The sequence below is a fragment of the Oncorhynchus mykiss genome, chromosome 13 (genome assembly GCF_057628025.1).
Source record: "Oncorhynchus mykiss isolate SJ-2025 chromosome 13, ASM5762802v1, whole genome shotgun sequence".
Lineage (NCBI taxonomy): Eukaryota > Metazoa > Chordata > Actinopteri > Salmoniformes > Salmonidae > Oncorhynchus > Oncorhynchus mykiss.
In genome coordinates this window covers 78,901,072-78,913,993 of record NC_143034.1, presented here as the reverse complement: position 1 = coordinate 78,913,993, position 12,922 = coordinate 78,901,072, and the positions used below count along the sequence as shown (strand labels likewise).

Sequence of the window (12,922 nt, the reverse complement as noted above, 5' to 3'; positions counted from 1 at the left end):
GAAGAGTAGCTGCTGCCTTGGCAGGAACTAATGGGGATCCATAATAAACCCCAGGAAGAGTAGCTGCTGCCCTGGCAGGAACTAATGGGGATCCATAATAAACCCCAGGAAGAGTAGCTGCTGCCCTGGCAGGAACTAATGGGGATCCATAATAAACCCCAGGAAGAGTAGCTGCTGCCTTGACAGGAACTAATGGGGATCCATAATAAACCCCAGGAAGAGTAGCTGCTGCCTTGACAGGAACTAATGAGGATCCATAATAAACCCCAGGAAGAGTAGCTGCTGCCCTGGCAGGAACTAATGGGGATCCATAATAAACCCCAGGAAGAGTAGCTGCTGCCCTGGCAGGAACTAATGGGGATCCATAATAAACCCCAGGAAGAGTAGCTGCTGCCCTGGCAGGAACTAATGGGGATCCATAATAAACCCCAGGAAGAGTAGCTGCTGCCCTGGCAGGAACTAATGGTGATCCATAATAAACCCCAGGAAGAGTAGCTGCTGCCCTGGCAGGAACTAATGGGGATCCATAATAAACCCCAGGAAGAGTAGCTGCTGCTCTGGCAGGAACTAATGAGGAGCCATAATAAACCCCAGGAAGAGTAGCTGCTGCCCTGGCAGGAACTAATGGGGATCCATAATAAACCCCAGGAAGAGTAGCTGCTGCCCTGGCAGGAACTAATGAGGATCCATAATAAACCCCAGGAAGAGTAGCTGCTGCCCTGGCAGGAACTAATGGGGATCCATAATAAACCCCAGGAAGAGTAGCTGCTGCCTTGACAGGAACTAATGGGGGATCCATAATAAACCCCAGGAAGAGTAGCTGCTGCCCTGGCAGGAACTAATGGGGATCCATAATAAACCCCAGGAAGAGTAGCTGCTGCCCTGGCAGGAACTAATGGGGATCCATAATAAACCCCAGGAAGAGTAGCTGCTGCCCTGGCAGGAACTAATGGGGATCCATAATAAACCCCAGGAAGAGTAGCTGCTGCCCTGGCAGGAACTAATGGGGATCCATAATAAACCCCAGGAAGAGTAGCTGCTGCCCTGGCAGGAACTAATGGGGATCCATAATAAACCCCAGGAAGAGTAGCTGCTGCCTTGACAGGAACTAATGAGGATCCATAATAAACCCCAGGAAGAGTAGCTGCTGCCTTGACAGGAACTAATGGGGATCCATAATAAACCCCAGGAAGAGTAGCTGCTGCCCTGGCAGGAACTAATGGGGATCCATAATAAACCCCAGGAAGAGTAGCTGCTGCCCTGGCAGGAACTAATGGGGATCCATAATAAACCCCAGGAAGAGTAGCTGCTGCCTTGACAGGAACTAATGGGGATCCATAATAAACCCCAGGAAGAGTAGCTGCTGCCTTGACAGGAACTAATGGGGATCCATAATAAACCCCAGGAAGAGTAGCTGCTGCCCTGGCAGGAACTAATGGGGATCCATAATAAACCCCAGGAAGAGTAGCTGCTGCCTTGACAGGAACTAATGGGGATCCATAATAAACCCCAGGAAGAGTAGCTGCTGCCCTGGCAGGAACTAATGGGGATCCATAATAAACCCCAGGAAGAGTAGCTGCTGCCTTGACAGGAACTAATGGGGATCCATAATAAACCCCAGGAAGAGTAGCTTCTGCCCTGGCAGGAACTAATGGGGATCCATAATAAACCCCAGGAAGAGTAGCTGCTGCCCTGGCAGGAACTAATGGGGATCCATAATAAACCCCAGGAAGAGTAGCTGCTGCCTTGACAGGAACTAATGGGGATCCATAATAAACCCCAGGAAGAGTAGCTGCTGCCTTGACAGGAACTAATGGGGATCCATAATAAACACCAGGAAGAGTAGCTGCTGCCCTGGCAGGAACTAATGGGGATCCATAATAAACCCCAGGAAGAGTAGCTGCTGCCTTGGCAGGAACTAATGGGGATCCATAATAAACCCCAGGAAGAGTAGCTGCTGCCTTGGCAGGAACTAATGGGGATCCATAATAAACCCCAGGAAGAGTAGCTGCTGCCCTGGCAGGAACTAATGGGGATCCATAATAAACCCCAGGAAGAGTAGCTGCTGCCCTGGCAGGAACTAATGGGGATCCATAATAAACCCCAGGAAGAGTAGCTGCTGCCCTGGCAGGAACTAATGGGGATCCATAATAAATACAAATACATCAGAGGAATAGACAGCCTGCCCACATCAACTATAACTTAAGAGAGGAACACAGAGCTCCCTCTGCTGGTCACTCTGGGGTATGGCACTTTAATTTCTGTACAGAACATAAAGCTCCCCCTGCGGGTCACTCTGGGGTATGGCATTAGTTCATTTCTGTACAGAACACACATAGCTCCCCCTGCAGGTCACTCTGGGGTATGGCATTAGTTCATTTCTGTACAGAACACACATAGCTCCCCCTGCAGGTCACTCTGGGGTATGGCATTAGTTCATTTCTGTACAGAACACACAGAGCTCCCCCTGCAGGTCACTCTGGGGTATGGCATTAGTTCATTTCTGTACAGAACACACAGAGCTCCCCCTGCAGGTCACTCTGGGGTATGGCATTAGTTCATCTCTGTACAGAACACAGAGCTCCCCCTGCAGGTCACTCTGGGGTAGTATGGCATTGGTTCATCTCTGTACAGAACACCGAGCTCCCCCTGCAGGTCACTCTGGGGCATTGCATTGGTTCATTTCTGGACAGAACACACAGAGCTAATGCATTTGTCTTACCAGGGTTATATTATTGGAACACCCTCCTATCTAGTGGCTCAACTAAAACCCTGCAACTTGTTTCAGTTTCTAGTTTGATTAGTCATATGTACAGAACACACACATGGCAACAGGAAGTTATCATTCCTTTTGGGGGGGGGGAGGGGAGGGGGGTTTGATATGTATGTCTCCCAACTTCCTCACTCATCAATATTCATGGTTCATTCAGGATGATCTGTAACCACGGTAACATCCACATAACCATGGTAACATTCATGTTTAGAAACATTCCATTCATATTTATAGGATTTACAAGCTTGATGTAGTCATTGGGTACTATGAATATGGGCCCAAATACTTCACTGTTTAATACTTTAATACGCCAGTGGATCTGTCCCAATACTTCCTGTCCCCTAAAATGGAGGGGAGGGGGGGGGACTATTTACAACAAGTGCTGTCATTTCTAAATGGTTCACCTGATATGGATGAAAATACCCTCAAATTAAAGCTGACAGTCTGACCTTTAACCTCATAGTCCTTGTAGCATTTCAAATCCCAAAGTGTTGGGAGTCCAGAGCCACAACAACAACAACAAAACGTGTCACTGTCCCAATACTTTTGGAGCGTACTGTGTATACTGACGGATAACACTTATGACTGAGGAGCTTAATTAAACTGTCTTATCGGATCAGAACCCAAAACGCAAGCTTGTTATCCTCCACTGTGTGTAAAGAATGTCATTTTAAACCTGAAAACACAGTTAAAACTATCATTCTGATCTCATAGAAGGTCAGTCGTAGCTCCGTCTGTGAATTTGTGAGTGGTTCCAATTCCTCAGCTGTTGACATAAAAAAAGAGGCCGGGTGGAGGCTTGGTTGTGGTTTCAATCCCAGAATGCACCTTTAAGACGGTATGAATCAAAGTTCACAAATTCTAATAAAGACATTTTTCTGTTGTTTAAATAAATCAATAACTTGTATTTTATTTAGTCATTTTGAATCAAAAGATGAGTGTATAATTGTGAAATAAACAGTGTCGTGGTCTTGTATCAATATACACACATTATTAACACTATATGTCTGCTTATAAAGCTCATATAAACATTATTAGGTAGTTTCTTTTATTAAATATATGAACTTAGAAATACTGATTGATAAACAGTTTATTTACTCAATTGTTAACAAGCTATTTAATAATGTCTTATAAGTTATAAAGAGACATTAAGGTAGTGTTCCATAGGACTCTGGTCCCTACATAGTGCACTATTTTAGACCAGGGTCCATAGGGCTCTAGACCAGGGTCCACAGGGCTCTAGACCAGGGTCCACAGGGCTCTAGACCAGGGTCCACAGGGCTCTAGACCAGGGTCCATAGGGCTCTAGACCAGGGTCCATAGGGCTCTAGACCAGGGTCCATAGGGCTCTAGACCAGGGTCCATAGGGCTCTAGACCAGGGTCCATAGGGCTCTAGACCAGGGTCCACAGGGCTCTAGACCAGGGTCCACAGGGCTCTAGACCAGGGTCCACAGGGCTCTAGACCAGGGTCCATAGGGCTCTGGTCCAGGGTCCATAGGGCTCTGGTTCAGGGTCCATAGGGCTCTAGACCAGGGTCCATAGGGCTCTGGTCCAGGGTCCATAGGGCTCTGGTCCAGGGTCCATAGGGCTCTGGTCCAGGGTCCATAGGGCTCTGGACCAGGGTCCACAGGGCTCTGTTCCAGGGTCCACAGGGCTCTGGTCCAGGGTCCACAGGGCTCTGTTCCAGGGTCCACAGGGCTCTAGACCAGGGTCCATAGGGCTCTAGACCAGGGTCCATAGGGCTCTAGACCAGGGTCCATAGGACTCTAGACCAGGGTCCACAGGGCTCTGGTCCAGGGTCCATAGGGCTCTAGACCAGGGTCCATAGGGCTCTAGACCAGGGTCCACAGGGCTCTAGACCAGGGTCCATAGGGCTCTGGTCTAAAGTAGTGCACTATATTGAGGATAGGATACCATTTGGGATGCATCCCAGGTCAGTGTTTAACCTGATCACTCATCATTTACATCGGAACAAAACATTCAGAGGCTATGGGACTCTCCCATTTCACCGGTTCACTTCAATCCAACAGCAAGTAAATGAGAATATAGTGAAAATATATACATATATATATCACAACCCCTGGTCTGAGCTTAAAAACATCTTATTTAACAAGTGAGTTCATTTACAGAGATCATTCCTAGTGTCTTTGTTCAGTGCTGTCCAGCTGCCCTGATTGAAATGACTGCTATTAGTTCACTAAATAATCTATATTTTTAGTTTTATCAATACCTTCTCAACACTGACCACAAGAGGCTCCGAAAACACCAGGAGCAGGTTTAAGATAAGAAAACTGCATGGAGCAGGTCTAAGAGCAGGTCTAAGATCAGAAAACTCCATGGAGCAGGTCTAGGAGCAGGTCTAAGATCAGAAAACTCCATGGAGCAGGTCTAGGAGCAGGTCTAAGATCAGAAAACTCCATGGAGCAGGTCTAGGAGCAGGTCTAAGATCAGAAAACTCCATGGAGCAGGTCTAGGAGCAGGTCTAAGATCAGAAAACTGCATGGAGCAGGTCTAAGAGCAGGTCTAAGATCAGAAAACTCCATGGAGCAGGTCTAGGAGCAGGTCTAAGATCAGAAAACTCCATGGAGCAGGTCTAGGAGCAGGTCTAAGATCAGAAAACTCCATGGAGCAGGTCTAGGAGCAGGTCTAAGATCAGAAAACTCCATGGAGCAGGTCTAGGAGCAGGTCTAAGATCAGAAAACTCCATGGAGCAGGTCTAGGAGCAGGTCAAGGAGCAGGTCTAGGAGCAGGTCTAGGAGCAGGTCTAGGAGCAGGTCTAGGAGCAGGTCAAGGAGCAGGTCTAGGAGCAGGTCAAAGGAGCAGGTCTAGGAGCAGGTCAAGGAGCAGGTCTTGGAGCAGGTCTAAGGAGCAGGTCTAAGAAGCAGGTCTAGGAGCAGGTCAGCTCCTCAGAGGGTTAGACAGGCACCGCTGTCACTTTCCACAACTCCTGAAAAAGAGAAAGTCTAACATTGGAATTGGAGTTGATGACAACGCAATATATAAAAGACTGTAAATACCCAACTTGAAGCAACCACATATTTAGCCCTGGAGCAGGTTCTGATTGGCCAGTGAGGGGGTCATGCCTCAACACACCTACAACACGTTCCGATTGGCCAGTGAGGGGGTCATGCCTCAACACACCTACAACACGTTCCGATTGGCCAGTGAGGGGGTCATGCCTCAACACACCTACAACACGTTCCGATTGGCCAGTGAGGGGGTCATGCCTCAACACACCTACAACACGTTCCGATTGGCCAGTGAGGGGGTCATGCCTCAACACACCTACAACACGTTCTGATTGGCCAGTGAGGGGGTCATGCCTCAACACACCTACAACACGTTCTGATTGGCCAGTGAGGGGGTCATGCCTCAACACACCTACAACACGTTCTGATTGGCCAGTGAGGGGGTCATGCCTCAACACACCTACAACACGTTCTGATTGGCCAGTGAAGGGGTCATGCCTCAACACAACTACAACACGTTCTGATTGGCCAGTGAAGGGGTCATGCCTCAACACACCTACAACACGTTCTGATTGGCCAGTGAGGGGGTCATGCCTCAACACACCTACAACACGTTCTGATTGGCCAGTGAGGGGGTCATGCCTCAACACACCTACAACACACCTACAACAGGATATAGTACTAGAAACATACTGTTGGATAGGGGTTTAGGATATAGTACTAGAAACATACTGTTGGGTTTAGGATACAGTACTAGAAAAATACTGTTGGATAGGGGTTTAGGATATAGTACTAGAAACATACTGTTGGGTTTAGGATATAGTACTAGAAACATACTGTTGGGTTTAGGATATAGTACTAGAAACATACTGTTGGGTTTAGGATACAGTACTAGAAACATACTGTTGGATAGGGGTTTAGGATGTAGTACTAGAAACATACTGTTGGATAGGGGTTTAGGATATAGTACTAGAAACATTCTGTTGGGTTTAGGATATAGTACTAGAAACATACTGTTGGGTAGGGGTTTAGGATACAGTACTAGAAACATACTGTTGGGTTTAGGATATAGTACTAGAAACATACTGTTGGATAGGGGTTTAGGATACAGTACTAGAAACATACTGTTGGGTTTAGGATATAGTACTAGAAACATACTGTTGGATAGGGGTTTAGGATATAGTACTAGAAACATACTGTTGGATAGGGGTTTAGGATATAGTACTAGAAACATACTGTTGGATAGGGGTTTAGGATACAGTACTAGAAACATACTGTTGGGTTTAGGATATAGTACTAGAAACATACTGTTGGGTAGGGGTTTAGGATATAGTACTAGAAACATACTGTTGGGTTTAGGATATAGTACTAGAAACATACTGTTGGGTTTAGGATATAGTACTAGAAACATACTGTTGGATAGGGGTTTAGGATATAGTACTAGAAACATACTGTTGGATAGGGGTTTAGGATACAGTACTAGAAACATACTGTTGGGTTTAGGATACAGCACTAGAAACATACTGTTGGGTTTAGGATATAGTTCTAGAAACATACTGTTGGGTTTAGGATATAGTACTAGAAACATACTGTTGGGTTTAGGATATAGTACTAGAAAGATACTGTTGGGTTTAGGATATAGTACTAGAAACATACTGTTGGGTTTAGGATATAGTACTAGAAAGATACTGTTGGGTTTAGGATATAGTACTGGAAACATATTGTTGGGTTTAGGATATAGTACTAGAAACATTCTGTTGGGTTTAGGATATAGTACTAGAAACATACTGTTGGGTTTAGGATATAGTACTAGAAACATACTGTTGGGTTTAGGATATAGTACTAGAAACATACTGTTGGATAGGGGTTTAGGATATAGTACTAGAAACATACTGTTGGGTTTAGGATATAGTACTAGAAACATACTGTTGGATAGGGGTTTAGGATATAGTACTAGAAACATACTGTTGGATAGGGGTTTAGGATATAGTACTAGAAACATACTGTTGGATAGGGGTTTAGGATATAGTACTAGAAACATACTGTTGGGTTTAGGATATAGTACTAGAAACATACTGTTGGATAGGGGTTTAGGATATAGTACTAGAAACATACTGTTGGATAGGGGTTTAGGATATAGTACTAGAAACATACTGTTGGATAGGGGTTTAGGATATAGTACTAGAAACATACTGTTGGATAGGGGTTTAGGATATAGTACTAGAAACATACTGTTGGATAGGGGTTTAGGATATAGTACTAGAAACATACTGTTGGATAGGGGTTTAGGATATAGTACTAGAAACATACTGTTGGGTTTAGGATATAGTACTAGAAACATACTGTTGGATAGGGGTTTAGGATATAGTACTAGAAACATACTGTTGGGTTTAGGATATAGTACTAGAAACATACTGTTGGATAGGGGTTTAGGATATAGTACTAGAAACATACTGTTGGATAGGGGTTTAGGATATAGTACTAGAAACATACTGTTGGATAGGGGTTTAGGATACAGTACTAGAAACATACTGTTGGGTTTAGGATATAGTACTAGAAACATACTGTTGGGTAGGGGTTTAGGATATAGTACTAGAAACATACTGTTGGGTTTAGGATATAGTACTAGAAACATACTGTTGGGTTTAGGATATAGTACTAGAAACATACTGTTGGATAGGGGTTTAGGATATAGTACTAGAAACATACTGTTGGATAGGGGTTTAGGATACAGTACTAGAAACATACTGTTGGGTTTAGGATACAGTACTAGAAACATACTGTTGGGTTTAGGATATAGTTCTAGAAACATACTGTTGGGTTTAGGATATAGTTCTAGAAACATACTGTTGGGTTTAGGATATAGTACTAGAAACATACTGTTGGGTTTAGGATATAGTACTAGAAACATACTGTTGGGTTTAGGATATAGTACTAGAAAGATACTGTTGGGTTTAGGATATAGTACTGGAAACATATTGCTGGGTTTAGGATATAGTACTAGAAACATTCTGTTGGGTTTAGGATATAGTACTAGAAACATACTGTTGGGTTTAGGATATAGTACTAGAAACATACTGTTGGGTTTAGGATATAGTACTAGAAACATACTGTTGGATAGGGGTTTAGGATATAGTACTAGAAACATACTGTTGGGTTTAGGATATAGTACTAGAAACATACTGTTGGATAGGGGTTTAGGATATAGTACTAGAAACATACTGTTGGATAGGGGTTTAGGATATAGTACTAGAAACATACTGTTGGATAGGGGTTTAGGATATAGTACTAGAAACATACTGTTGGGTTTAGGATATAGTACTAGAAACATACTGTTGGATAGGGGTTTAGGATATAGTACTAGAAACATACTGTTGGATAGGGGTTTAGGATATAGTACTAGAAACATACTGTTGGATAGGGGTTTAGGATATAGTACTAGAAACATACTGTTGGATAGGGGTTTAGGATATAGTACTAGAAACATACTGTTGGATAGGGGTTTAGGATGTAGTACTAGAAACATACTGTTGGATAGGGGTTTAGGATATAGTACTAGAAACATACTGTTGGGTTTAGGATATAGTACTAGAAACATACTGTTGGATAGGGGTTTAGGATATAGTACTAGAAACATACTGTTGGGTTTAGGATATAGTACTAGAAACATACTGTTGGGTTTAGGATATAGTACTAGAAACATACTGTTGGGTTTAGGATATAGTACTAGAAACATACTGTTGGGTTTAGGATACAGTACTAGAAACATACTGTTGGATAGGGGTTTAGGATACAGTACTAGAAACATACTGTTGGGTTTAGGATATAGTACTAGAAACATACTGTTGGATAGGGGTTTAGGATATAGTACTAGAAACATACTGTTGGGTTTAGGATATAGTACTAGAAACATACTGTTGGATAGGGGTTTAGGATATAGTACTAGAAACATACTGTTGGGTTTAGGATATAGTACTAGAAACATACTGTTGGATAGGGGTTTAGGATATAGTACTAGAAACATACTGTTGGGTTTAGGATATAGTACTAGAAACATTCTGTTGGGTTTAGGATATAGTACTAGAAACATACTGTTGGGTTTAGGATATAGTACTAGAAACATTCTGTTGGGTTTAGGATATAGTACTAGAAACATACTGTTGGATAGGGGTTTAGGAGGATATAGTACTAGAAACATACTGTTGGATAGGGGTTTAGGATACAGTACTAGAAACATACTGTTGGGTTTAGGATATAGTACTAGAAACATACTGTTGGATAGGGGTTTAGGATACAGTACTAGAAACATACTGTTGGATAGGGGTTTAGGATATAGTACTAGAAACATTCTGTTGGGTTTAGGATATAGTACTAGAAACATACTGTTGGGTTTAGGATATAGTACTAGAAACATACTGTTGGGTTTAGGATATAGTACTAGAAACATACTGTTGGGTTTAGGATATAGTACTAGAAACATACTGTTGGATAGGGGTTTAGGATATAGTACTAGAAACATACTGTTGGATAGGGGTTTAGGATATAGTACTAGAAACATACTGTTGGATAGGGGTTTAGGATATAGTACTAGAAACATACTGTTGGATAGAGGTTTTCTAGGTTCAGTAAAGTGTGTATATGAAACTGTCTGTCTCTCACCAGTTGCTCTATGCGCTCATACAGCAGGCACTGTGGGAAAGAGGGTGTGACCTGCTCCACTGTGAAGCATGTCCGTCCGTCCCTCAGCTCCTGCATCTCACACAGACAGTGGCGGAAATGGTCGTAGGCCTCGCAGGATATGTCCATGTGTCTCAGAGTGAAGTTCAGCCTGGGGAACGAACACGCACGCACGCACGCACGCACGCACGCACGCACGCACGCACACACACACACACACAAACAAGGACTGTAATTACAAGATTTGGCACATGAGCTGGATTTATTTTTTACATTTAGCATAAATCTATATATACAAGAACCTGATGGTCACTCTAACAGAGCTCCAGAGTTCCTCTGTGGAGATGGGAGAAACTTCCAGAAGGACAACCATCTCTGCAGCACTCCAGGCCTTTATGGTCAGACAGAAGCCACTCCTCAGGAAAAGGCACATGACACCCCGCTAGGAGTTTGTCAAGAGGCACCTAAAGACTCTCAGACCATGAGAAACAAGATTCTCTGGTCTGATGAAGCCAAGATTGAACTCTTTGGCCTGAATGACAAGCATCACGTCTGGAGGAAACCTGGCATCATCCCTACAGTGAAGCATGGTGGTGGCAACATCCTGATGTGCCGATGTTTTTCAGCAGCAGGGATTGGGAGACTAGTCAGGATCGAGGGAAAGATGAACGGAGCAAAGTACAGAGAGATCCTTGATGAAAACCTGCTCCAGAGTGTTCAGAACCTCAGACTGGGGCGATGGTCCAACAGGACATCGACCCTAAGAACACAGCCAAGACAACGCAGTAGTGGCTTCGGGAAAAGTCTCTGAATGTCCGTGAGTGGCCCAGCCAGAATAGACAGGTATGTAGTACAGGTATGTTACCTCTTTTCTATAGACAGGTATGTAGTACAGGTAGGTTACCTCTTCTCTATAGACAGGTATGTAGTACAGGTAGGTTACCTCTTCTCTATAGACAGGTATGTAGTACAGGTAGGTTACCTCTTCTCTATAGACAGGTATGTGGTACAGGGGAGACGGAGGTTGTTACAGATTCTGTACAGAGTTCGGAACAGCGCATCTGTTAGGTCGTCATCGTAGCACACTGGAACAAATGTAAAATAAATACAGTTTATTACCATTAACATTCCACAGAGATCATTAACATTCCACAGAGATCTTGAACATTCCACAGAGATCATTAACATTCCACAGAGATCATTAACATTCCACAGAGATCTTGAACATTCCACAGAGATCTTGAACATTCCACAGAGATCATTAACATTCCACAGAGATCATTAACATTCCACAGAGATCTTGAACATTCCACAGAGATCATTAACATTCCACAGAGATCTTGAACATTCCACAGAGATCTTGAACATTCCACAGAGATCATTAACATTCCACAGAGAACTTGAACATTCCACAGAGATCATTAATATTCCACAGATATCATTAACATTCCACAGAGATCATTAACATTCCACAGAGATCATTAACATTCCACAGAGATCATTAACGTTCCACAGAGATCATTAACATTCCACAGAGATCATTAACGTTCCACAGAGATCATTAACATTCCACAGAGATCATTAACATTCCACAGAGATCATTAACATTCCACAGAGATCATTAACATTCCACAGAGATCATTAACATTCCACAGAGATCTTGAACATTCCACAGAGATCTTGAACATTCCACAGAGATCTTGAACATTCCACAGAGATCATTAACATTCCACAGAGATCATTAACATTCCACAGAGATCATTAACGTTCCACAGAGATCATTAACATTCCACAGAGATCATTAACGTTCCACAGAGATCATTAACATTCCACAGAGATCATTAACGTTCCACAGAGATCATTAACATTCCACAGAGATCATTGACATTCCACAGAGATCATTCACATTCTACAGAGATCATTAACATTCCACAGAGATCATTAACATTCCACAGAGTAGTCTGCTCTGAGTGAATTAGCAGGGAGATCATTAACATTCCACCAGATAACATTTGTTACCATAAAAATAACACCTGATCCTACCGGTTAAACACCTGATCCTACCGGTTAAACACCTGATCCCACCGGTTAAATACCTGATCCCACCTGTTAAACACCTGATCCCACCGGTTAAAACACCTGATCCTACCGGTTAAACACCTGATCCTACAGGTTAAACACCTGATCCTACCGGTTAAACACCTGATCCTACCGGTTAAACACCTGATCCTACAGGTTAAACACCTGATCCTAACGGTTAAACACCTGATCCTACCGGTTAAACACCTGATCCTACAGGTTAAACACCTGATCCCTGATCCTACCGGTTAAACACCTGATCCTACAGGTTAACACCTGATCCTACCGGTTAAACACCTGATCCTACCGGTTAAACACCTGATCCTACCGGTTAAACACCTGATCCTACCGGTTAAACACCTGATCCTACCGGTTAAACACCTGATCCTACCGGTTAAACACCTGATCCTACAGGTTAACACC

At 43.4% G+C, this 12,922-nt stretch overlaps 1 protein-coding gene across 3 annotated transcripts in view; it reads right to left on the bottom strand.

The window, feature by feature from the left end:
• Window positions 1–3,646: 3,646 nt before the first annotated feature.
• Window positions 3,647–12,922, bottom strand: part of mettl22 (methyltransferase 22, Kin17 lysine) — a 45,919-nt gene continuing 36,643 nt past the window's right edge. For all 3 annotated transcript variants that reach the window (XM_090197803.1, XM_090197804.1, XM_090197805.1), the window contains 3 exons: window positions 11,403–11,505; window positions 10,403–10,571; window positions 3,647–5,721 (listed from right to left, as the gene is read on the bottom strand). In XM_090197803.1, coding sequence (XP_090053929.1) covers window positions 5,689–5,721; window positions 10,403–10,571; window positions 11,403–11,505 — 305 coding nt within the window. In that variant the 3' untranslated portion in view covers window positions 3,647–5,688. The remainder of the gene's footprint in view (window positions 5,722–10,402; window positions 10,572–11,402; window positions 11,506–12,922) is intronic.